Source organism: Cordyceps javanica, chromosome 4, assembly GCF_051103115.1.
Source record: "Cordyceps javanica chromosome 4, complete sequence".
In the NCBI taxonomy this organism is placed as follows: domain Eukaryota; kingdom Fungi; phylum Ascomycota; class Sordariomycetes; order Hypocreales; family Cordycipitaceae; genus Cordyceps; species Cordyceps javanica.
The window spans coordinates 651,624-671,423 of NC_139298.1; the positions used below are offsets into that span (position 1 = coordinate 651,624).

Genomic DNA, 19,800 nt, shown 5'->3' on the forward strand with positions numbered 1-19,800 from the left:
GAACATGTAATAATCGCATTTCCTCGTATAGATGTAAAAGGGCCAAAATTCCCCGAGCAAAGCCGATTTCTTTCCCGCCTCCGCACTGAAATGCTGTGGCCATGGCGCGGTGTAGCTCTGGAGGCTTGTCGTGGAATCCACGAAATTGCGTGGACGGCTTGCGCGTCGGCAATGGGAGAAATACCAGCAAAAAAAAAAAAAGAAATCAAGAGCAAGCTCCGGAGTGTAGCGTCGCAAGACACCCGAGATTGACTCTCACAACTCAAAGAGAATGAAGACAAGCTCTCCTGTCTAGTAATTGCCACCCGAGTCGAGACCAGACCCCTAATCCTTATCCCTTCGGTATTCAAATTGCCATTGTTTCCTCAGTTGAAAGGTACAAAGCTTTATTTCTCTGATAAAGCTCTGATTCCATCTTCCAAGAATTCACAAATCTTCTTCAAAGTGGATTTCACTCCCTCAGTCTTTCGACTCACGGCGAGCAGTCTCTTACCTTGGGGGGGAGGGGTAGGGGGAGGGGTAGGGGTATTCCCTCGCAGTGATTTTCGACTTTGCATTGAGTTTCTGCATTCTTCTTATTGTTCTAGTATATGCGCCCTTGCGTAGATGTGAGCTGCCGTCTGACATCGAAAGACCCGAACTTTGGGATGGTTACACCTTCTGGGCAGTCAAGTCTACGCTTGGAAAGGAACACGGAGGCCACAGATATGAATGAATACCTCCTTGAATGCCCAGAGAAGGGCGAAGCGGCTGTTACAACTCGGTTCTATGTTGCTGTCTTCGATAGGCTCCAAATAGAGAAAGGATCACGACACGGGCTGTTGAACGAATCAGCCGATACCAAACGAAGAGCACGTGGGCTCTCGACAGTGATGAAGAGCTTCTGTACGAAGTTGAGTGCTTTAGAGTATTTCTCGGTATAAAATAGTCTCCTCCGGCCATCCAAAATCATCTTCTGAGAGCAGTCTTTTGGCCGGTCTTCTTTGCTGTACGGGCAGGTGATAGTATACGGTCTTGGATAGGGTGAGAAGAAACCTCAGCTTGTGCGATCTCACAGACAGACAATTACCTACGGTCCCTTCTCCGCTTAGTTAACTAGGCTGCTCCCTTGCCGGCTTTTTCTTCCAGAACATCCGCCCCGACTTTTGGCTTCCCGCTATAAGTATCATGGCTTCTTATATAGTATAGGTCCAAATTTGAGTTTATCTTCATATGTCTCACTAGCATTTTCTGCCATAGCTCCCGGTCATGCTTCATATAGTTGGCGGCCTCGTTAACAGCTATATCTGGCTTTCGAGCCAAATCCTGTAACTTCCAAGTATAGCAGCTTCCGCAAAAATTAAAAGAGCCCTGCGTGTGTTTTTCAGTAAGTCATGATTATACCCTACTTTTAATCTCATGCTCATATAAGCATGATCTTGCAAAGTACCCCTCCATGTTCGATACGAGAATACCCCCTCCCAGGCGAGATAAGTGCGTGTGTTCTATTGTTGGACTCGGGCTGGCTGGTGCACTCTGGGGAAGGCTTCTATTCCTAGCACTAGGCATCCGGACAAGCCGAGCCGGCGCAGCTTGGCGGGTTTTGCTGCCAATACTGGACTAGTGTTGAACCTAAATTGGGCTGGACGCATCTACATCCCGCAGGCAAAGACAAAATGCAGTTTCCCAACTTAATCACAAACATGCCACTCACATCGCGGAATCAGAACCGATGAAGGTCAGACAGCGCAATGTTTGTCACACATGCAGGGGCCGTAAGCTTGGTGTATGATTTCTCCCTCAATCTTCATGACGCAGCTGGAAATGGGCTCACATGCAAACACAGTGCGATGGGCGAGTTCCCTCATGCTCCCAGTGCCTTCATACTGGCCGTTCGTGTGGTGGCTACCAGTATGATTTGATTTTTGTTGGCTCAAACGTTCCGATCAAGCCAAAAAGCAGCCGACGCAGCCCACGGAATTCGTCGAAGCCGCCGGATGCACCGACAACTGCAACCGCGACCCTCGCCCCGGGCATCCCACAGCAAGTGAACGATGTGCTCTCACTGGTGGCTCGCAGTTTCATACCAGCATGGCCGACCACCGAAGAGTCTCCGGCAAGGCTCAGATCATCGTCCAGAATCTGCGGTGCCTGGATCGAGAAGGTACCGGAGCTGGGCACCACAGGCTACCACGGCAAGGCCCTGCAGGACTCCATCAAGGCCTTTGGCAGCGCGATTGTCTCCCAAGGGGCGTTGGGGGCGGCTTCCACTGCTGACGCCTTGGACGCCCACGGGGTCGCTCTCAGTTCTATCCGCTGTGCTCTCCGCCGCCGCCAAACGACAGGACCGAACGAATTGTCTGCTGCAATCATGTTTTTGTTCTTGACCGAGGTGCGCCTGCTCGGTATCGTATCTCGCTCGATGGTGACTAACAAGCTGCCGAACTGTAGATTTTGCTGCCGCAAGCTAGCAGCTCTCGATTTCATGCTGCGGGGTTGTCTCAACTCATGCGTGCCCAAGGACCTAGCTTTTATGTCAGCGGTATACCGCACGATCTATTCGTCGGTTTCCGCCCCTCAATTGTAAGCTGATCTTGTGGAGGGATGCGACCGGGCGATTCTGACTGTAGTAGACTGTTTGGTCCATATCAGCTCGAAAGAGTCTCTTTCTTGGATCACACGAATGGTCGACGATCCCATTTCAGGAAATGCCGCCGGATCCTCTGCAATCGCTCATGACCATTGGAACACGCATATCCTCCGAACTGGAGAATATCGATGACATCTGCGAAAAATTTGAGCCCAGTAGAGCTTTCGACTGCATTGACTCCCTGAAGGATATCGTGATGCAGCTGGACAACTGGAAAAATTCCCATATCAAAAATGCACTGCCTCAAGAGAGTAGCCACTCGGACGGCAAGTCCATATCAACACACGACATATTATACCATGATGTCACTGAGGCTAATGTTTTGACTCATTACTGGGCCTTCTCCATTATCTGTGCCGTGCAGGCTCGGTCGCTTCACCAGTACGTCGCTGACCTCCGGCCATTACCGTTGGAGCTTGAGATCCCTGAAGTGACTCTCATATCAAACGCTACATTCATCATGCAAAGTGTGGAATATCTAGCACGGGAAGAAATGAAATTATATGGTGCCATTTCTCTCACTCTTCCTCTGAAAGTGTCACATGAGTACCTGGAACGGCATGGGGAACCAGCTGAAGTAGCCCTATGCAAGAGAGTCATGGAGAACATTGACCTCAAGGGCCATTACTATCTCAGAAACTTTGTTTCATCTGATCATAAGCTCCTATGGCCGTTGCGAAATGCGAAATAATCAAGCTCGGACACATACAGCCCGGTAAAGGTACCTGCAGAATCGAACCCAGCGAACCCAGCCTGATCCTATCATCGTCTTCTCCCCGCAGCTCACACGATGCCGCCGTTTCGAATTATCTCCGTCTTATTTCCTGGCTTTAACCAACGAATGACTTCCTTCACACCTTTCTCGTCAAATACCTTGGCTGCCTGCGCACCATTTTCTGCAAAGTGGCCCCAACCGTCGCAGTGCATAGGAATCGCGACGTCCGCCTCGAGAGTTTGTATAAGCTGAATGGCGTCGGCGCTGTCCATGGTAATCTTCAAAGGGGGGTCGCCGACGGGTACTGATGCCGCGCCGAGGTTGATCAGGGCTGCTTGGATATTGAACTTGTCCTTGATTGCCGCGAGCTCCTCGATATACACAGTATCGCCCGAAAAGTACACGCCATTCGGCTTCCCATTTGTCTCGCCAAAACCAGGACCCGAAATGACAAAGCCGATGCACTCGCCTCCAGGAAGATGCTGGCAGGGCGTCGCTGTGAGTTCGAACGTCACGTTGCCGATGCTGAATGAGGCCTTCTGCCAGGGATGCATGCCGCGGACGGCGGGACGGGGTCCGAGCTTGCTCGCGCCGTCCAGGGTGGTGAAGACGCGTCGAGCATCGAGGAGCTGGCGACCGAGCTCATCAAGATTGTCGGGGTGATCTTCATGGCTTAGCAGCACGGCGTCAATGGCCGGCAAGTCGGCAAGGCCGAGAGCCGGGGACGATGTGTTCTTGAGAACAGTGACACCGACGTCCCATTCTGAGCCTGCAGGAGAGAAGAAAGGGTCCGTAATGAAGTTGACTCCGTTGATCTCCAGGATTGCCGTAGCAGTTCCAATGAATGTCACATTGACAGATGCCATGTTGTTTAAACAAAAATGTAGTCGAGTAAGATGGTCGGTGATTGTAGGTAGGTTGAATGGGGCTCGTGGCGGCGTTCTATCAGCCTTTATAGCCCCAACTGCTAGATATTTGAGAAGGAAAAAAGCAAAGACAAGAGCTAAAATAAAGGTAAATTATTAAGCTATTAATAATGCCAGCAATATCGTGCTTTCAAACCACAACGCACAGAGAGTTGGCGGATGACGAACGCATGGGCGATTGAAGTTCGACCCACAGGGCTGGTCTTGGCGGGTGATGATACCCAAACGGGCAACTGGACGTTAAGCTCAATCTTGTTATCGAATCAGCCAAGAGCGGAGCAAAAAGCGCTCGACAAGTGCATGCCAAGTAGACGAATCTGTGACATTCCAGTCGGGATTAGCGAGCGGCCAGGCATGTCCTCCAGCAAGTTGACTGAAGGGGACGAAATAGCACTGCCTCGCGCCCATCGATATAGAGCCGGGCAAGGCGACATGGACACATGTCACTGTCGCAAAGGAGCTTGAAAGCCAAAGGGGAGACTGTTTTTTCTTAGGCACAGCTTCTTAGGAAATCGCATCTAGGTGGCATAGTTGAGGTAAAAAGACGAAACAGTCAACATCTATCTGTATTTGGCGAGCACTTGCCGTTGCTGGCATATTGTCTTCGCATGGTCATCCTTATGCGTAGATGGACCTCCAGCTGCCTTTCCAGGCAGCAAACAGGAATGGATATAGCTCACAATCCCTTAATATCGCTGACGCCACAACATACAACACATTCGAATGCAGAAGTCTCTCCGGGGTAACTGTGATCTCGCTGCGACACACCGCGCAGGAGTCTTGCCATGTTCGCAGCTTTTTTCGAACTGCATTAAGCTCATGCCTCAAACCTTGGTAGGAGGGAACCTTTGGGCAAACCGGAAGCGAAGAGGTTATGCTTGACCAGGTTCCACTGTCACAGCGAGCCTACTGATCTACATGGACCAATCTTTCGGGCGAGTGTGTGAACAAGGCACCCCTGGACAAACTGGGCACGAGACAGTGAGACATTCCGACTTTGTGGAAAAACTGCACAAACCACCTGGAAACGTGTGTAGCTTTCCGCTATCTGGCCCCTTGCTCACAAACCTACTACTTAAGCATAACAGTAAGATTTTGGCGCAGAGATCTTCTCGCACTCTTGACCGTCCTGCGCGTCTCAACGCCCGCCAAGCCAGGTGCCGAGGGACTAGGCTGCCAGACTCGTTTAGAGTGTTGATGCTAAATATCAGGCCGACGAATCAAGTCGAGAGTCAGCGTCCACCCCCCTCACGGCAATCGACAGCGCCACGAATCGCCTAACCCTAGGCGGCTTAGATGGACGTTCAAGTAATATACGCTGAACTGACCTTTGCCTCATTCCCCTGCTGCCCAGCTGGAAAATTCTGAGCTGTACAAAACTATTATGCCATGTTACTATGCTGTGTTGAAGAGTACCCCGCAGTACGGAGTAGCCTCTTATGAGAAAGCTCCGCCGATCTTTCTGCCTTCTTATATATATTCGTGCGCAATCCGAGCAGGGGAAAAAAAAAGGGTCTCCCCTTCGAGGCCTTTTGTTCCCTTGATGTATTAGAGAAGGAAATGGCAGTCTCAATGAGCGAAAAGCCGGAACCAGTCCTCTCAGCGCTGGAAAAGGGCGGTAACGAGGCCGGAGCAGACGCTGCTGTGTCAGCGTCGGCAGCAAGGGATCCGACCTCGAATGGCAACTCCGATGCGCTGTCAATTGACTCTTCAGCGGAACGGCGCCTGGTTCGAAAGCTCGATGTGATAATATTTCCCGTGTTTTTCATTGTCTACATGCTTTCGTTCCTCGATCGGATCAATATCTCAAATGCCAAAATCCAAGGCATGGTGGAGGAACTCGAGCTGACTGGCCATCGCTTCAACGTGGCTCTGTTTGTTAGTATCTGCCATTGTAAAAAGGCGAAGGGATCGCTATTTTCCCAGCTCTTGAAGCTAACGTTTTGATGTACCAGGTCTACTTTGTCTCGTACATTGTATTCGAAATACCCTCCAACATGTTGATACGAAAACTTCGGCCCTCGTTGTTCATCTCCGGTCTCATGTTTTCATGGGGCATTATAAACATGTGCATGGGCTTCGTGCACAGCTACGGCGCACTTGTCGGTCTTCGTTTCCTCCTTGGCGTGTTCGAAGCAGGCGTCCTCCCTGGTATTCTATACGTCAGCTCCATGTATTACAAGCGCCACGAGTATCAGAAGCGCGTATCATGCTTCTTCTGCAGCACAGTGGTTGCTGGAGCGTTTGGCGGGCTGATTGCCTTTGGGATCAGCAAACTGGGCAAGGAAAAGCCCACCTGGCGCTACATCTTCATCATCGAAGGCGCCATTACGGCGTTTCTCGCCATTATCGCGGCCTTTATCATAATTGACTGGGCTGAGCAGACCCGCTGGCTCAGCAAAGCAGAAAAGGAGTTGCTGCGCAGGCGCCTGGCCACCGACGTCGCTGAGGTATGCAAGATGGACACTCTGGATCGGCCGGCGCTTCGTCGCATTATTGCCGATTACAAGATTTGGCTTAGTGGCTTCATTTACCTAGGCATTAGTGTAGCTGGGTACTCTGGGGCCTTCTTCCTGCCAACTATCCTCAAAGAGTTTAAGTGGTCTACCTCCGAGGCACAGCTACGAACTGTTCCCGTGTACGTCTTTGCGGCCGGTTGCATGATTGTCGGCGCATGGGCTTCCGACAAGCTGAAGCATCGCTGCGGTTTTATTATTGGCGGAGCTAGCATGTCGACCATTGGCTACGCCATGCTGCTGGCCCAGGATGGCAAGTCTCGGGACTACAAGTTTGCTGCCGTCTTTCTGATATTCGGCGGTGCGTACATGATCACACCAATGGCCCTCGTATGGCTGCAAAATAATATTTCAGGCCACTGGAAAAAGGCCATTGGCTCCTCTATCCAGGTCATGCTTGGCAACATTGCTGGAATCGCCGGCAGCAACGTCTTTCTCCAATCCGAGGCGCCATACTTTCACACGGGTTATGGAGCATGCGTCGGCTTCATGTGGTTCGGTGCCCTTTCGGCCATGCTGATGGCGGTGCTTCTGCTTAGGGAGAACAAGTTGCGGAGCAAAGGCGGAAGAGACTATTTGCTGGATCTTCCAGAGGAAGAGCAAAATAACCTAGGCGATGGGCATCCTGCTTTTCGTTTTACTCTGTAGCTTGCAGGCATGAATTCGCCGGCGTTGGCTTTGCTGTCAGTCAGTATCTTGATTAAATCGATATCCAGCGTCATCTGGGCAGGCGTATATGCGAGATTTCGATGTATCATGGAAACTCCATTCAACCCAGCCATCAATTATCCGTTGATAAAATTCGTATGTATGATGATTTTAAAGACAGCTTATTCCAGAAGATTGCTTGTGAGGAAAAGGACGGTGTGTAAGGCGAATCGAGATCGGTACGAGGCTGTCATCTTGGACCCCCAACAACAACGGTGAGCCCACTGGAGCCTTTGCTGTGCCAATCACATGTCAGTATTTAATAAGTGTGTCTTAAACTTAAATGCCAGCGTCCTGAGCACCACCAAAATTAGTCTCAGAGACGGGGAGTAGGGAGCGTTCGGGGGCACAGGTCCACTGAAGCTTGTCGAGTAGGTAGTTCGAGCAGCCCGCAACAGGATGCAAATGGAATTGCTGCCCAGGTTTTTTTGTGTCGTCCATTCCCGGCGAAAGCCGTGGCTAGGTGCTGGAGTTCCAATCAAGTGTTTGAGATGGTTGAGGGATTCGACTGGAGCTGTTGGCACATCGAGGCTCAGGCAGGTGAGGTAGGTACTTAGGATCAAAAAAGGATGTACGCTGTAGGTGACAAGTACTGAGTGCGGGAGCTGTCTCGTCATTTATGATAGCCTGCCCCAATTTTCCAGTGGGCGCTCTTCTGCCTCGTCTGCTTTTGCTTCGAAGGACTCGTGCTTTTTGCCTTGTCATCCATCTGTTTCTGAATCTACCTTGGACGCTAACGATTGTCAACCCCACCTATTTTCCCCTCCCTCCGTCGACCGACACTCGCTTCTCTTTGCAGGCCTCAGGCCTTCCGCTCACGATACCATTACGACAGAGTGCCTCGAGCTGCCGTCCTTAGAGCCTCCTGCTCTAGACTCCCTGCAGCCCGCACCCGCCTCAACGCCACGTCGGCTGCCTACCCGTTCATCCTTCCCGCCTGTCACACATGCCACGATGGAGGGCACCGCAGATTCCCCTAGCGCTCACATGGCCTCTGCCCCCGCACATGCCGCCTCGCAGCACTCTGAACCAGCTGCCACTCCCGGAACCGGACCTGGCGCACATCCCGCGGGGGCCAGACCTGCCGCCGACGATGCGCCAGCTCTCCCAGAGTTGACGCTTCCTCCCATCGTCGCTCCCTCATCCTACTTGCGGGTGAAGAAGCCGTCCGCTCCGACCGTCATGGCCTCGAAGCCCGAGACCAAGCCCCAGAGTCCTCTCGACCGCGAGCAGCGCGAAGGCCTGGTATGCCGAAATACCCCCTCTGCGTCCTCTCTAAACCGTTGCGCCGAGCTGCCGCTCTCTCGTGACCCCGCTAACCGTCCCAACCTGCAGGAAGCCATCCGCGATTTCCTCAAGGTGCGCACCAGCTACGACGTGCTGCCCCTGTCTTTCCGCCTCATCGTCCTCGACACCGACTTGCTCATCAAAAAGAGTCTCAACATCTTGATTCAAAATTGTGCGCCCAGCTCGCTCGCTGCTCAATGCCGAATTTTCCTACTGACTGCTGCGCTTCTAGCTATCGTGTCTGCTCCACTATGGGATTCCCAAACATCGCGATTTGCTGGGCTTCTGACAAGCACAGACTACATCAATGTCATTCAATATCATATTCAGTATCCGGACGAGATGAGCAAGCTCGACCAGTTCCGTCTTCGCAGCCTGCGTGGTAAGGAAAAGCCCACGGGGCCCCTCACTCGTCTACCCCGCTCAGGCGCCAATTAACATGTGCCCAAGACATTGAAAAAGCAATCGGCGCCGTCCCAATCGAAACCCTCTCCGTCCATCCGTCGCGACCGCTATTCGAAGCATGCAAGCAGATGCTCAAAACCCGAGCGCGCAGGATTCCGCTCATCGACGTCGACGATGAGACCGGTCGCGAAACCCTCATCTCCGTCATCACACAATACCGTATTCTGAAATTCATTGCCGTTAACAATGCCGATTATACCGTCATGCTCAAAAAGACTGTACGGGAAATTAACCTCGGCTCCTATAACAACCTCGTCACTTCGACGATGGACGCGACAGTTCTCGACGTGATTCGCCTCATGGTGGACGGCAATATAAGCTGCATTCCCATTCTCGACAGCGCAGGCCGAGTTCTCAACGCTTTCGAGGCGGTCGATGTCATTCCATGCATTAAAGGCGGCATGTACGAAGATCTCGGCGGTTCCGTTGGAGAGGCTCTGTGCAAGCGCCCGGACGATGCGCCCGGAATTTACACCTGCAGTGAAGACGACCGACTCGACGCCATATTCGACGCTGTCCGGAAAAGCAGAGTCCACAGACTGATTGTCGTCGACGACGACAACAAGCTCAAAGGCGTCATCTCGCTCTCAGATATCCTGAAATATGTTCTAGATGATGAGGCTGCGAACGAAGTCTCAACGTAATAAATTTTCCCATAAGAAACTGGAACTGAGTTAAAAGATGAAAGAAATTGGGAACAAGGCGCATTGCATTTTATTCGGCGTACGGGACGGGACTGATGGCAGGACTCTTATTTTCTTTGGCATATAATGAAGCTATTCCTATTATTGATAGACGAGAAGTAGAGCCTCGTTTGTCAACACCAAGGCGAATGAGATTTATTTCAAATTAAGAGCTTAAATAAAAAAAACCTATTCTCTGCAAACGACGCAGCTAGCATGCTTCGTAAAGGGCTGTCGACTACGGCGGTTTCCATCTGGCAGCTCGCCAGGTTGACCCGTCAACTGCATGTTTCTGTCCAACACCGTTGCACTTTGTTTGGTCGGACGTGGCTACGCGCGTTTGGCAGGTGTCAACTGCCAACAGGAGGCGCCGCACACTGCCAACCGCCAGGGAGACGGTTCACTTCATTCATTCACATCCGTATCCATCTATCTTGCGTCTTGCAACACTATGCGTGGCTGATCCGACTTGTTAGGTTTGGTCATGGCATCCAAAGCAAACACGACCCAGTACTCTCAGTCCCTTAACCCACCACTTCTCGTCCTCTCGGAGAGCGCCTTTGATCGGCCTCTTCCTGCAAGCTCGACCGTTCACAGCTTTTTGCAGAATGATCGACCCCTCTTCAGCAGCCATACCTGGACCTCCACCAGCGGTGATCTCGGCCTCCTCAGAGACGCCGACGAAGTCGAGAATCGGGCCATCTTTGTACAGGAGTACAATCGCTTGGCGAAAAAGGTACGAGATACACGTCATCAAAGCAGGCGGAAGCTAAATATTAAAGCATGGCATTCGTCCATTGATCCTTGATGATTTTGACCCGAACAAACTAGTAAGCCTAGGCCGGCTCAGCCTACCGGGCAGGCGTTAACACTTATAGGATGATAGCGAAAAGCCAAAGCGTGGATGGTTTCGCCGCATGTTCTTGTCTGGCTCCCGGCCGCCATCAGAATCGAGGGATGGTGACTCTCTGAGATCCCGACACCGACGGAGTGCATCCGACTTGGCTCATCTCATTCACAGCAGAAGGGAGGCTCCGAGTGTTTTAGACCTCCAGTCTATGGTGCGCCTCAGCGGCAAAAGCTCTCTCTACCTGCCAAGTGAATATGCCCCGTGTGCTATGATTCTACCAACATGCATACGAGCGACTGCCCAGTACGTGGCCCAGCATGCCAACACACGCGGCATTTTCCGAATCCCTGGCTCTATGAAGGTTGTGGGCGCCTTGTTCGACTATTACTGCCATATGGATAAGGGCGGCGCCGATATTTCTGGAACTGTACGATCAGCCACGCTACCACTGCATATCCAATACTCTGTTCATGATATCGCATCGACGTTGAAGAGACTCTTGTCAACATTGCCTGGCGGTATACTTGGGTCTCTGCTTCTTTTCGATTCATTCATAGCTATTCAATCGCAGCTCAATGCTGAGCCCGAATTTCCGCGAACGAACCAAACCAAAGTCAGAGCGAGACTCATCGCACTGGCTATCGGTACGATCGAGTCACAATACAGAAGAGAGCTCATCTGTGCGATTTTTGGGCTTCTGAGCATGATTGGTCGCATGGCAGAGGTGGCCCCGAGGGAAGACGAGGCTGGATTGCCACTGCCAACAACAGACCTGATGGGTTATGGAGCGCTTAGTATCTGCTTTGGGCCGCTGCTTATTGGCGAGTTGCTTGCGTCCTATACAATGAAGATTGCCGCTCCAGATTCGGGGTTGGTCGTCCTGCCACCTGCTACCCAGCAAATTCGCAAAGACATGCGCAAGACCAGGTCCGGAAGTAGCACCAGGAACGTTCAGCCGGCCGTTGACAAGATTCTCATTGCAAATAGAGTGACTGAAATGCTCATCTCAAATTGGAGAGACATCGTTCGACAGATGAAGTCACTGGGCACGCACAGAAGACGGCATACTTCTGGTGGCAGCTTCAGCAGGCCAGCGCTCCGGCCATCGGCTTCGGAAACTTTGTTGACAAAGATTCCTAGAGACTTCTCACAACTGAGACCAAATTCGGCAGTTGTCACTAGAAATGCAACGGAAGACGTCGAATCTGGGTTTGCCGCTCTGGACAAACCAAACAATGCACCTAAGCGTGCTTCGGGCTTTCTGAGGCAAAAGGCTAGTGTTAACACTCTGAGCCCTACAATAGAAGAAAGTCCCAGAGATGCACGCCCCAGAAATGGTGTTGTGATTGAAGAAGGGACAGAACCTGGAAAGCGGTTTACTACAATAGACCCGGGAAGTGGGCAAAAAGCAGATCGCTCGACCATGACTGAGGGGATGCAAACAGAAATGGATTCTCCTATGAAGAGAAAAAGATTTACAGTCCCGCCTAGGTTATCGTCAATTGACTCGCTAAACCAGCCTCGACCGGAAGCTACTGGTAGGAGTCAGAGCTGTTTGAGTAACAAGGGAGACACTGCAGGAAACGACGAAAACATGTTGCATCCAATACAGGAGCCCAAGATACGCGGTAATTCAGGACAGAATACCCCCCCTCAATTTTACTCACCCGTGGTATCAGCAACAGGTTCGATTCCCCCCGAGTCGCCACGTAAGACGCCTAACGGGAAAAGAGAAGAAGACACCGGGAAATTCCAGGCTGATATACTGGAAGCCAACACCGTTTCCACGAGAAATGGAGTAGAGTCTCCAGCAACAGATTCGAAATATCAACTGAAGCGATACAAACGAAGAACATATGATCCTCTTACTGGCAGCCCGGGGAAAGGGGGGAATATGCGCAGTCCTGGAAAAAGTGACACGCTCACATTTGGACCAGTTAGATCATCTAGTATTGCGAACACAGGCAGCTTACCAAAGTCCAGCAAAAGTAGCCATGCTGGCAGTCCGGTTAAGGTCAATCCGAGGAAGCTGCGACGAGCAAGAAGCGGCCCACTAACGAACCCAACGGCACGAAAAGACGACGACGTATTCAGTCCGAATCAGCGCGGGTCCATGGGAGTTTGGAGAAATGGCGTCCCGCAGAAGAGTCCTACAGCCAAAGTGCTGCGTTCGGCTGTCAGCGATGGGGTTTCGTTGCGGGCCTCGGCCATACGAAGCTTGATCAATGCTAAAAACCGCATGAAAAACTCTCACGTCAGCAATGAAAAGCAGATGCGATATTATAATGACGACCAGGAATCTGAATCATGGGCGAAATGCTCGCAGCAGGGTCTGCCTATATACGAGAAACCAGACTCGATCATTCGGCACTTGAATGTGTGTCACGGATACAATCTACCATCTGAGCTGCCGCAAAACTCCGAGGCAGTAATAGCCTTGTATCAAATCATTATCTCACTCCACGATAAACTGATCAAGCAAGAGATGGAAGTAAGAATGTTACAAAAAGGGGCGGACGATAGACGAGACGAAGCAGGCAAATTGAGACAGGATGTCGGCATGTGGCGGCGCAGGGCTGAATCTGCTGAGAAAAGAGTTCTAGTATTTGAAAGATTCGCCGAGCGGCTAAAGGGGATCCGTGATGCGGCGATTGCATCGGAGCAACTTGAGTCGCAAAACAGCGAGCAACGAGGCGAGGCACCGGCGTGCAACTTGAAGTTGGATAATGATTACGTGGCTGCCGCTGCGCGGGTCAGGTTTGCCGAGGTCGATGGCAACGAAGAACAAGCCATCGCTTTGGAGGGAGCAGACGCAGAACATCGCGCAAGCACGGAAAGCAGGCGAAGCAAGACCTGCAGGGAATGTGGTGAGGGGCAAAATTTGGATAGGCGACCAGTTGGAAGGCGTGAAGAAGGCGGTCTACGTTCGAGACCGTCCAGCATCGATGAAGTAGCGGAGCTGTGGATGGCGGCTAGGGAACTACTTGACATGGACAAGGATCGAGATGCATAAGGCGGTTTGCCCACAAGGAAAAATGGTTGCAGCGCAAGGTGTAGGCCCAGATGTATACTTTTGCTGTTGATTGACACGGTACAGTGCAAATTATTGTAATGGGCAGAGCAGAATTTGTAAGCACAGAATAGAAGTATCGATTGCCATTGACTATTGCCAGTACGCTGCCTATCTTTAGATTGCCATGCCGGAAACGCCCTGCATAATGTCGTCGACCATTTCGTCAAGTTCCGAGTCTGTGTCGAGATCCGGAACCCAGGGAATGCCGGCTTGCGAGGGCCGTCGAACGGGTGACGGGGGCGTCAGCGGCCGAATGCCCGAGGCTGGCGGTGAATAGGGATAAAATACGGGCTGCGCTGAGGGGATAAACGGAGATTCAACGAGGCCATCGGCCTGGTCTTCCCACGCCGGCGACGCGGTTTGACTCCATGTGATGTCATCATCATCGTCGTCGTCTTCGTCGTCTTCTTCTTCTTCTTCTTGTCCTTCTTGTCCTTTAAGAATACAGCCATGTCCTTTGTTGCAATACGTCGACTCTGTAGATGGAGGAGAGTCCTGCACGCAAAGGGGAGCCGCGGCGGCACTTGGGCCAACATCAGCCGTCGTAGGCGTGGCGCGCACGGCGGCGTCCGAGGGGGAGGAGCCGTGGCGACGTGCACGCGGCCAGACCATGGCCACGCGAGGCGGATGCCTCATGCCGCAACGGCCATGATCCGGCTGCGGCACGGCACGGCTTCAGTTGTCGGCGCCGCCAAAGATGGCCTTGTGCCGCTGGGCGACATCGGCGACTTGTGAGCAGAGGCCCATGTCTATGGTTTGTTTTTATACGATTAGGTTATTCAAGTTTTGTAATTTTTGTCCTTTTTTTCGGGTTTCTGTCTTGTTTTGGTTTTTCAATCATGAGATGGAGGATGGCACATACCAACATTGGTGCCAACATCGCGAGAGCTCAGAGCCTTAATGGAGAGGTCCGGGTTGACCTTGCCGATGAAGAGGGCGGCGTTGCCATTGGTGAGGTGCGCCTCCTACAAAACGAGGAAATGAGTTACAGAGTCGAAGAAATAATGGGCTCCGAGATTGGCCAAAAATGAGAGGGGCGAGCAGGGTAGGAAAAGGAGAAAGGGGGGGTTAGAGTCACGCACTCGGTTCAGAAGAATGGTGACGGTGCCGTCGGCGTCAATGGTGGCCTGGTCGCCGCGCAGCTGGGTGACCTTGCCGACGATGCTGACGTGCTTGTTGACAAAGGCGTCGAGGCTAGGCGCGGTGATGCGCGGGGCGGCAATGTGTTCAGACATGATATGGCAGGGAAGGCTCTCTGAGATTACGTTTCGTGCTCTTGGTTGACGAGGGTTTTTGCTCGAATTGAGTGGGCAAAGATTACGGAGTACAATGACGAGGTTTTGGGCGACGGGACGCGCGACGCGGGCGGACGAGGGGGCGCGTCTCGCCACGGCCAGAGAGTGGGGGAGGGGCTGACGTGCGCTGGCGCGATGTCAGGTGACTGCGCGCGTTGGACGCTGTTCCTTTTGGGAAACAGGGCAGAAGGAGAAGCAGATGATGATGACGATGATGATTCGGGTAAAAGAAAAAGAAAATTCAAAAAGAATTTGGCAAAAAGAGATCGGCCTCTGAACCAGAGCATCCGATGAACGATACCCATTCATGCTGAAACGTGCTGCGGGAAAGGGACGGGGTGGCGAAAGCGTCGTGGATGGTTGTTGATATGACAAAATGTTGGTTTTTTGTTCAAGTACAGCAAATGACGTCTTTTGGTTTCTGAGGCGGGAGGCGAGAGGGGGTCCACGGCATGTACCTAATCCTTTTTCTTGGCCTGCCCGTTTTGTACTTATTTCCGGACAGTGACGATTTTTGGGATATTGAAGGTGCAAATCTTTTCTCCTCCTTCGAGTAACACACACAGAAAAAGAGGAAGAGGAAGACCAGAAGTGATCAACATGAAACGAGGCTGGACAAGGGGGCGGGGGAGGGGGGGGGAAGAGCTCGGAGGTTCTTGTCCTTTTTTTTCTTCTTATATCTGGTTCCTGGATAAGCCCTGGCAAGGCTCCTTTGTAAGTTTTGGCCCGGGGGGAGGGCGTTGGCTGTTTGGCTGTTCAAATCGAGACTGGATCGTGACCAAATTACGCAGAGAAAGCTCCGGGGATTTTTTACACTGAGAAACATGTGAACTAGGTATTTTGCCAAAAAGGGGACTCGCTTGGCGAGTGATCCAATAGATAACAGAGAAGAGGAAGGCCACTGGCTAGGTTCTTTGGGTTTACTCCGCAAGTACTGGTAAGTACTGGTGGCAGACCACCAGAGCGAGGCACCCAGATAGAAATAGATTTAAAAAAAAAAAAAAAAAAAAAAAAAAAAAGAGGGCGCAACATTTCTCTCCAGTGACGAAGCGACTACTTACTATCAACAATTCAATGGGAATAATGATGTCCTTTTATTTTCGGCAGCCGTTTACTGGAAACAATTATAAAGGTAACGGCATTCATGGCTTGCATGGATGGGGACTGGACAGAAGCTTGCTTTGCTTGCCAATTTATTTAGTGGTGCTCCGTGTAATTTGGTTGGTTGATTATTCACCCCTATTTAGCTCTCTACTGCCCTTTTTGCCTCTTCAGCAAAGCAAAAGGCAAGTAGAGAAAAAAAAAAAGGGCACATATGCAAACAGAGGACGGGTGGTGCCTCTGGAGTAAAAGTGTCCGGAGCAAACTGCCCGGCATTGTGGCGATCGCCTTGCCGAATGCGGGGAGGCACAAGCCAGCACCAGCCAAAATGCCAGTCAGTTTCCAGTTCCGCCCCGTCCCCGTCCCCTCCCCTCCCCTCCCCCCTTCTCCTTCCCACTAATAAAATAACTCTCTCCAGCGAAATAAAGCAGAAACGGGACGGAAGGATCGAGAGCACCAGCCACAAGACAGACACACACACATCACACACACACACATGGCTGTGACCCAAAGCCTCACTACTAATACTTGTACTAATAAGCGTTGGGGGCAACACGGGGTTGGAAATGACGACGAAGAACGAAGGCGACAAACCACAATCACAACGCGCGTCCTTGTCGGATACGGAATACACAGCTCAAAGAGGGCAGCCCTCCGCTTCGCTGTCATCCCGCGTGGAGTACCTACAATATTGGCTGCCGCTTTTTTTTTTTTTCTATCTGGTTCTCTACTGGTCAAAAAAAGCTTGGGAACAGCAGAGAGCTTCAGCCACACACCCAATCAGACGAGTGCCGCATGCCACCCAAACCTGTATGGCGAATGTCGATTGTCGATGGCCTTTTTTTTTTCTTTTTTTTTACTGCTCTTTTTTCTTTTTGTTCACAGTATTGTCTGTTCGTATGGACTCGTAGCTTCTGCAACGCTTTCCAATGCACAAGTGGATAAGTCAGATGGATGCACCACCCCGTCTGATACTGCAAAACGGGGGAAACCTCCCGGATTTTGGGTTTCGGTCTACTTTTATTCATTTCCTCCAGCCTCAGCAGCAGGCCAAGCCAAGGAGAGAGCCCTAGTTTAATGGACACGCTCTCTTCTCCTCTTTTTCTGATTTGCAACCGAATAGCCAAGCTTTTTATTTTATTTTATTTTTTGCCTGTATTGACCCTTCCCCGTCGCTCATGCAACCAGACTGTCACAGACACGCACGCGCACACCAGACGCTACCTAGTTGACTAGTTCACTGTCCGTACTTGCTAGCTCACTGCTGATACTAACAAGGTAGTGAAATGTTGGGTACAGAGCTGTGCCACACCAACATTCGCGCTGCCTCCCGTTACCAAGCACAGACTTCTCGATGAGAGCTTCGGATCGCCGATCTGAAGCTCGAGGCGCAACCGTTTTCCTGGAACCGTGACTGGCTCCCGCTCTCCCCTTCCCCCGCTTTGATGATGCCAGTGGCTCAGCGCTGTAGGAGGTAAATGTCCATTTCCCAGTTTTCTCTCATTTTATCGCCCCGGGTCGCCTTTTGCTTTGTTTTGTGCCATTTCGCAAAATCCCATATATAATCTACGCCCCAGAGGTGTGGCTGAGCTGCTCTTTGCCGCAACCACCATAACCACTCTCTCTCTCACACCATCACTCACACCATCACTCACACCATCACTCACACCACCATTCACACCACCATTCTCAAAAAGACCTTACCTAGGTAGTACCTATTAGTTACTCCTTACTTACTCACCTACCTGCGCAAACTACCTAGGTACCTACCGACCTATCTATCTATCCACTGGACGAAACCTACAACACCCGCCGCATTTTGCCACTCAACCGCAAATCGTCTTTTTTTCTCATCACATACAAAACTCAAACGGTCGCCCTTCTTACTAAGAAGCTCCATTTCCCGTCTGAGACTGCATCGACATTGCCGAGGAAAACAAAACAGTAGTTCAATCCATCGTCAACCCGCTACATTCATCTCTCTGCCGCGCTGGCTGGTACCTCTTATACCCGCTGCCATTCACCACCCACCTACACTGCAAACGCACACGCCCCAGCTCTCACACTCACCCACTCTCCACGGGTTATGAACAATACGCAACTAGATCCCGGCCTGTCCGCCATGCTCGCGGGAACCAACCTATCCATCGACCCAGGCGCTCTCTTGCAGCACCAGCACCAGCATCAGCAGCCCCCGTTGTTTGAAGGCGACACATCCTCCTCCCGCACCACATCCACCTCGTCCGTCCCGCGCATGTCCACGCCTGACACGGACATTGACGACGACGACGACGATTTCGACGAGGACCAAGACGACGACACGCCACAAAAGCCTCAGACCAGGAGCAAATCCAAAATGCCCGCCGCCTCGTCACGGTCCAGAACAGCAAACACCACCACCACCGCCACCACATCCCCCACAAAGTCCAAGCGGGGGAGCGCTGCCGCCGCCGCCGTCGGCGCCGCCGACAAGCGTCGCAAGCGCAACCTCGAAAGGAACCGCGCCGCCGCCTCCAAGTGTCGCCAGCGCAAGAAGCAGTGGCAGGACGGCCTCGAGCGCAAGAAGATGGAGCTCGAGAGCCGCTACAAGGCCCTCCACAGCGAGTCCAAGGAACTCATAGAGGAGGTCGCCCAGCTCAAGAACTTTGTCATGGCCCACGCCGCCTGCAACGACGCCAACATTGACGACTGGATCCGCAACGAGGCCGACAGCTTCGTCCGCCGCATGAGCGCCGCCCAGATGCACCACCCCGCCGTGTCCGCCGGCGCCCCGGCCGTCTCCATGGCTCAGCTGCAGTCGCCCGCCCAGAGCGCCCTCACGGCGACGCCTCCCATGAATGGTATGGCTTTTCCACAGTTTGGGCATGGTGGTGGACATGCAGTCGGGACCAAACCCAGCCCCTTGCTAATACGCGACACAGATACCCTTAGCAACCTGTTTGCCCCCACGGGCTCTAAAGCGCCGTTTGACACGGACGCCACCGGTGGTGGTGGCATGCGACCCGGCGTCGCAGACACAATAGACCAGGCCGGCAACAGCAGCATATTCAATCAGGACATGCTCATGGCAAATTCCATGCAAGCATGATGAGACGACTTTTTTTTTCTCCCTCTTCCTCCTTTTCTTTTTTCTTCCACGTTGAATTTTTCATCTTGTACCAACAATTTTGCCCTTTTTTTTTCTCATGTAATTTTTTGTCCATTCTTTTACGTTTGGCGTTGGTACTTTATTTTGGAACGCGATCATGACCACAAATTACACACACACACATACGACTTTGGGACGCACTGGCAACGGGGCAAACTGGCATAGAGTACCGGCGGTTTTGGTTCTTCTCTCAAAAAAATGGAGGGGCAAGGAGGTTTACCTTCTCAGATGGTATACATTTGGTCTGGTTCCTTTTTTTCTATATCTTACTGGGAATTTCGAGGGGCGTTTCGATATGGGTTTTGTGAATTTTGTCATCATCTTTTCTTGCATGTTGACCCCTCGGGATTCTTCTATATAGTACAATATGTGATTCAGCTGCAACCTTTGCTGCAACTACTCTA

At 51.8% G+C, this 19,800-nt stretch overlaps 8 protein-coding genes across 8 annotated transcripts; 5 read left to right on the forward strand and 3 right to left on the reverse strand.

Moving 5' to 3' along the window:
- Positions 1 to 1,730: 1,730 nt before the first annotated feature.
- Positions 1,731 to 3,320, forward strand: V2A60_006097 (uncharacterized protein; the record flags this gene model as incomplete). Its single annotated transcript, XM_083257395.1, has 4 exons — positions 1,731 to 1,754; positions 1,826 to 2,371; positions 2,431 to 2,562; positions 2,613 to 3,320. The coding sequence occupies 4 exons, from the start codon at positions 1,731 to 1,733 to the stop codon at positions 3,318 to 3,320; spliced, it is 1,410 nt and encodes a 469-aa protein (XP_083113521.1).
- A 92-nt stretch (positions 3,321 to 3,412) lies between these two features.
- On the reverse strand, positions 3,413 to 4,210 carry V2A60_006098 (beta-lactamase superfamily domain-containing protein; the record flags this gene model as incomplete). Its single annotated transcript, XM_083257396.1, has 1 exon — positions 3,413 to 4,210. The coding sequence occupies one exon, from the start codon at positions 4,208 to 4,210 to the stop codon at positions 3,413 to 3,415; it is 798 nt and encodes a 265-aa protein (XP_083113522.1).
- Positions 4,211 to 5,842: 1,632 nt separating this feature from the next.
- V2A60_006099 (uncharacterized protein) lies at positions 5,843 to 7,434 on the forward strand (the record flags this gene model as incomplete). Its single annotated transcript, XM_083257397.1, has 2 exons — positions 5,843 to 6,148; positions 6,226 to 7,434. 2 exons carry the CDS (start codon positions 5,843 to 5,845, stop codon positions 7,432 to 7,434), a joined length of 1,515 nt encoding a protein of 504 aa, XP_083113523.1.
- Positions 7,435 to 8,448: 1,014 nt separating this feature from the next.
- Positions 8,449 to 9,890, forward strand: V2A60_006100 (AMP-activated serine/threonine-protein kinase regulatory subunit SNF4; the record flags this gene model as incomplete). The annotated part of the gene is made up of 4 exons (XM_083257398.1): positions 8,449 to 8,739; positions 8,830 to 8,953; positions 9,014 to 9,163; positions 9,232 to 9,890. The coding sequence occupies 4 exons, from the start codon at positions 8,449 to 8,451 to the stop codon at positions 9,888 to 9,890; spliced, it is 1,224 nt and encodes a 407-aa protein (XP_083113524.1).
- A 523-nt stretch (positions 9,891 to 10,413) lies between these two features.
- V2A60_006101 (Rho GTPase-activating protein) lies at positions 10,414 to 13,792 on the forward strand (the record flags this gene model as incomplete). The annotated part of the gene is made up of 3 exons (XM_083257399.1): positions 10,414 to 10,665; positions 10,712 to 10,759; positions 10,808 to 13,792. 3 exons carry the CDS (start codon positions 10,414 to 10,416, stop codon positions 13,790 to 13,792), a joined length of 3,285 nt encoding a protein of 1,094 aa, XP_083113525.1.
- A 174-nt stretch (positions 13,793 to 13,966) lies between these two features.
- On the reverse strand, positions 13,967 to 14,464 carry V2A60_006102 (uncharacterized protein; the record flags this gene model as incomplete). Its single annotated transcript, XM_083257400.1, has 1 exon — positions 13,967 to 14,464. The coding sequence occupies one exon, from the start codon at positions 14,462 to 14,464 to the stop codon at positions 13,967 to 13,969; it is 498 nt and encodes a 165-aa protein (XP_083113526.1).
- Positions 14,465 to 14,527: 63 nt separating this feature from the next.
- Positions 14,528 to 15,087, reverse strand: V2A60_006103 (replication factor A protein 3-domain-containing protein; the record flags this gene model as incomplete). The annotated part of the gene is made up of 3 exons (XM_083257401.1): positions 14,528 to 14,601; positions 14,715 to 14,817; positions 14,935 to 15,087. 3 exons carry the CDS (start codon positions 15,085 to 15,087, stop codon positions 14,528 to 14,530), a joined length of 330 nt encoding a protein of 109 aa, XP_083113527.1.
- Positions 15,088 to 18,370: 3,283 nt separating this feature from the next.
- Positions 18,371 to 19,336, forward strand: V2A60_006104 (bZIP transcription factor; the record flags this gene model as incomplete). Its single annotated transcript, XM_083257402.1, has 2 exons — positions 18,371 to 19,088; positions 19,170 to 19,336. The coding sequence occupies 2 exons, from the start codon at positions 18,371 to 18,373 to the stop codon at positions 19,334 to 19,336; spliced, it is 885 nt and encodes a 294-aa protein (XP_083113528.1).
- Between the last annotated feature and the right edge of the window lie 464 nt (positions 19,337 to 19,800).